A 5,035-nucleotide genomic window follows, 5' to 3' on the forward strand; every position below is an offset into this window, starting at 1 on the left:
ATTTTAAACTGTCATACAATTTTTTTTCATCGATAGTCTGTAATTGGAACCATAACTCTTATTTATTCAAATCGTATTAATATGCAAAGACCAAGTGTAATCTATATCATCGTTAAATCTTATCTTATAAAATCAGTAGAACTTCAAAATCGTTAAAATTCATGGCTCCCGCYGCATTRCGCGGGTACACAACTAGTGATGTTTAATAGATGAACCTAAGCAGCAAGATCAGCCACTCGAGTCGATGAATACATGATCAAGAATTAGGACCACAATATGGCTTTCTTCCGGCAACAGCCCTAATATAATTATCAAAGATGATAAGCCATCTATATAGTTTTCGTTATCGATCAAATGCTCAAGGCTGCAAGGAGCATAAAGAGTCATCTTAGATAACAAAAACTATATAGATGGTTTGAGTTTAATTGGGTTGTTAGCAGGTTGGGTTGAACGGGTTTCGTGGGTTGACGGTTTTTAATAGGATGATCACCCTGGTATAATATTYTTCTATGGTTTYTGTTTCTTTCATTTGCAAGTTGTCAAACTCACATCTTAGAGTTTGAAGTCTCACTATTTGCACTTTTTCTTTCCCTCTGTAAGATTTGTATAACATATCCCGGGCTTCCTTAGAGGATTCTGAAGAGGAGATCCTTTCAAATACATATTTATCTACTGCTTGGTAGATCAGGGGCTGTTTGGCAATTGTTAAATGGTTTGGTGCAAAATGATTAAGTGGTTAGAATGATTAAGAAGCTTTCATGATATAGTGCAAATGAAATATAATTATTTAATAATTGTGTACAATGAAATTAGGGCTCTTAATGGTTAAGAGAGATCTAAGATACAAAATCATTCAGATGGTTTTAGAACCATTAAGAGGCATACTTTTTTTTGCCAAACAAGATTCACCTCTTAACGATTCAGATGTTGCCTCTTAATGGAACTATTAAGAGGTAAACAAACAATCCCTTATCTTTCTTCTTATTTTCAATTCTAAGGCATTTCACTACTAGAAAACTGGTCATTTCCGGCGCAATTTCTGGCGGACGGAATTCGCCGGTAATTTACCGGCGGATTTCCGTAGGACACCAAAAAAGTTAACTTTTTGTTGACTCCCACGTATTACCGGTGGATTTCCGGCGGATTTCATAAGTACTTAGTTTAATCTTGAATTTACATCTAATTACAAYATTTTACCGGCGGATTGGATAATTAAATATTTAAAAAAAAAAGAATTAACAATTTCCGGCGGATAATTAAATATTTTTTTAAAAAGAATTTAACAATTTTCGGCGGATAATTAAATATTTTAATTTTTTTTAATCATTTTCGGCGGATAAATAAATATTTTCAAAAAAAAAAGAATTAACAATTTCCGGCGGATATTTAAATATATTTTTTTAAAAATTTAACCATTTCCGGCGGATAATTAAATATTTTCTTAAAAAAAAGAATTAAAAATTTCCGGCTGATATTTAAATATTTTTTCCGGTTGATATTTAAATATTTTTTAAATTTCCGGTGGAAAATTATTTGAAAAAAATCATTTTAACTTTTTCCGGCGGATTTTTTTTTCTCATTTTTCAAACTTTTCTTTAAATAATGGATCGTATTGGACTTTAATAGATGTTAATGGGCTTTAATGGTTCTATTGGGCTTTAATGGGTGTTAGTTGGGCTTTAATGGATCTTATTATGTTTTAACGGTTATATTGAGCTTTAATGGATGTTAGTTGTGATTTGATGGATCGTATTGGGCTTTAACGGATGTTAGTTGGGATTTAAGGGATTGTATTGGACTTTAACGATTCTATTGGGCTTCAACGAATGTTAGTTGTGCTTTAATAGATCGTATTGGTCTTTAACGGTTCTATTGGACTTTAATGGATCGTATTGGGATTTAACGGTTCTATTAGACTTTAATGCATCGTATTGAACTTTAATGGGCTGTATTGGGCTTTAATGGATCATATTGGTCTTGAATGAACCGTATTAGGTTTTGATAGACCGATTGGGCATTAATGAATCATATTGAGCTTATAGAATGTATCGGGTTTTAATGGACCGTATTGGATTTTAATGGACCCTATTTTTGGATTTAATGGACCGTATTGGGCTTTAATGAACCCTATTTGGCTTTAATGGACCCTATTTGGATTTAGTGGAACATATTGGGGCATGTTGATGAGAATAGTGACGAAGAAGAGAAGTTCCAATACTCGGATAGTGACTTTGAGGACGAAGAACTTGACTTGTCTGATCACTCTTCAGATGATTAGGCTTCATTTGTAAACTTTTAGTCTTAGTAAACTTTGTGTAGTTGTTTTAAAATTTTATTATTTTCATTTTGGGTTGTCATTTGTTGGGCAAACATTATAATTGCTTAAGTTAGATATTACGTATGTGTATATATATCATTATTTAGTTTGGGTTGCAATTTGTTGGACAAACATAGGATTGTTTACGTTAGAAATTACGTATATATCATTATTTAGTTTGGGTTGGGCAAACGTTAGGATTGTTTTGGATACAATTTTCATATCTATTACTATTATTTTGCCTGGAAACTTCCCATTTACAGCCGTCATGCTGTCAAAATTAACTTGCAATCTTTTTTAAATCATATATAGGATGACTATTCAACGGGTCTCAGCCAAAGATACGGTAATGATCCCTCCACCTAGCCCTTAGTTARTAAAGAGTTGTGGGAGCAAGCAGTTGGGGGAAGCAAAAAAGGTCGTCTATTTAGGTTTGAGTACAACCAAGATCCCAATTGTGTCTTGACCGGGAACTATACGGAAGGTGGTTCATCGTCTTCGGATAAGCGGGTATGAGTCTCTTTTTCTTTTGATGATGTTTATCGACTTAGTTTATAATTCATATTAAATATTATAACGTTTTATTTATTTTATAGAAAATTGAAGCCTTAACTTCCCAAGTTATGGATTTACAATAAGAAAATCACCGCCGAAAGATGGTGAAGGAACAACTTCAGTCACAAATTAATGATATGGCTGCTATGTTTAACGAACTCCCTCAATCACAATTCCCACCGCCACCTAATTGAATATCGTTTGTTTATTTGGAACAATTTAGTTTGTTTGTAACATTGTGTGATATACTTTAAATTGTATATTGTATGTTTGTAACAATTGTTTAGTTTAATGTATGGTATTTGGTTGTATTTTAATTTGTTAGTTTTATCCTTATTTTTACAGATTTACAGGTTTTAAATATTTATTGAAACAATAAATAAAAAATAATTTTTTTATTCCGGTAGATATATCCGCCGGTAATATTGAAAATTTATAATAATATTTAAAAAATAAATAAATCTTTAAATAAATATTAAAAAAATAAAAAATATTACCGGTGGAAATATCCGTCGGGAAATTTAAAAAGTTATTTGAAAATCTAATTTTATTAAAATAATTTTCCGGCGAGAAAATAAATCCGGCGGATTTCTGGCGGAAATATCCGTCGGTAAATTAAATTTTCATTTTAAAAATTTTCTTAAATTTTTTATTAAGTAAAATCAAATTTTCCTAATTAAGCCGGAAAAATAAAGCATTCGCCGGAAAACTCGACGAAAAACGAATCACCGGCGCCCTCTTTTCCGGCGGACAAATCCGCCGGAAAAGAGGTCGTGTTTGGTAGAGTTTTGTTTGTTGTGCAGTAAGAGTCGTAGGGTCCTCTGGTTCATCGATGCCTTCTTCAATGGTTCCCCATAAATCTTGTGATTCCAATAGCACTTTCATTTGGATGGTCCAACGAAAGTAATTCCTACCATTTAGTTTAGGAAGTTGAGTATGTGATTGCATTTGCAGACCGTTTAGAGAACTTGAAGCCATATTTTAATGGCTCTCATACCAACTTGTCGTAAAACACAAACTGTTACCARAATATCTTATTCAAACTGATWTCTTTTACATACGTAGAAGAGGGGACACAACTACAATAAACAGAAAAACAAACCGACACAACCCTTCAAAGACAACAATTGACACGATAAGGACGTATCAGGTAACTGTCAGACATAACGTCTTATATAAGACGTTTGGCTTATAACCAATAACAACATACTAGTTTCACATAACGAAACACCCTTCTACGTCGAGTGGATTAAACCAACGTTTTGTGAAAGATGGGTACATAAGTCGATCTATATAGACCARCTATGAGTGGGAATTGTAGAGTAACAAAAAACAGAATGGGGAGGCAAGAAAGTCCACATATTGGACCAAGCATCCATGGGTTTTCACGACAAAAGAGAAGGTACAAGGTCGCACCGAAGGCTACCATCATGGAAGTTATAGAGAGCAACAATGTGCAAAGGCCAATAATTAATCGTTTCGGTAAGCTAACCAAAAAATCATTCTCAGCAAAACGTGCAGTGAGGATCGACAAGAACACCATTAATGAAGAAGTGGATGTGAATAATGAGATTGCATCTGATATAGCGAAGACAGTGAAGGCGATGTCTTTTCTAAACATGGGGATGCCTGTTTGTTGATCGCTTCCACCYGGTACAGTAATTGCTGCTGCRARTACGATGGTGGTAATTAGTGCAGCACTGATACTGCATGATTCTGCTGTGGTTTTCATCCACTTTTCTCCCTCCTTCACCAAGTTCTCATGTTCCCTAGTAAACACCTGATGAGGTGTCTCTCCAAAACTGTTTTCTTCRGTGATGGCTGATGGATGCATGAAGTTCTTCAGCTCCTACATAATCATTTATCTTTAGGCCACTACTTAACAAATCATGATTCATACTTGGATTTAATATATGTACCTCAAACCATTGAAGCTCCCTTTGTAGTTGCAATGCTGCACCTGTTCTACGTTTGAGTACTTGTGAAGGTGCCAATCTTCCAGCCAAGTGTAACATATTGTTTTCTGAAGAATCTTTGATGGTTCTATAGCGATTCTTATCCTCACCAATTAGATAGAGGCGATTGTAGATTTTGTCTGAACGATGTATTACTGCTAATTGAAAAATGTCGTACCCATTTTCATGTCTACTCTTAATTGCTTCA

The 5,035-nt window shown here is 34.0% G+C and overlaps 1 protein-coding gene across 1 annotated transcript; it reads right to left on the reverse strand.

Annotated features, from left to right (window-relative positions):
- Positions 1 to 4,004: 4,004 nt before the first annotated feature.
- On the reverse strand, positions 4,005 to 4,992 carry LOC112504805. Its single transcript, XM_025108763.1, has 2 exons — positions 4,792 to 4,992; positions 4,005 to 4,721 (listed from the first exon to the last, which is right to left on the reverse strand). The coding sequence occupies exons 1-2, from the start codon at positions 4,885 to 4,887 to the stop codon at positions 4,122 to 4,124; spliced, it is 696 nt and encodes a 231-aa protein (XP_024964531.1). The 5' UTR covers positions 4,888 to 4,992; the 3' UTR covers positions 4,005 to 4,121.
- Positions 4,993 to 5,035: the final 43 nt, after the last annotated feature.

This window comes from Cynara cardunculus, unplaced genomic scaffold, assembly GCF_001531365.2.
Source record: "Cynara cardunculus var. scolymus isolate 2C unplaced genomic scaffold, CcrdV1 Un_Scaffold_6987, whole genome shotgun sequence".
Classification (NCBI taxonomy): Eukaryota; Viridiplantae; Streptophyta; class Magnoliopsida; order Asterales; family Asteraceae; genus Cynara; species Cynara cardunculus.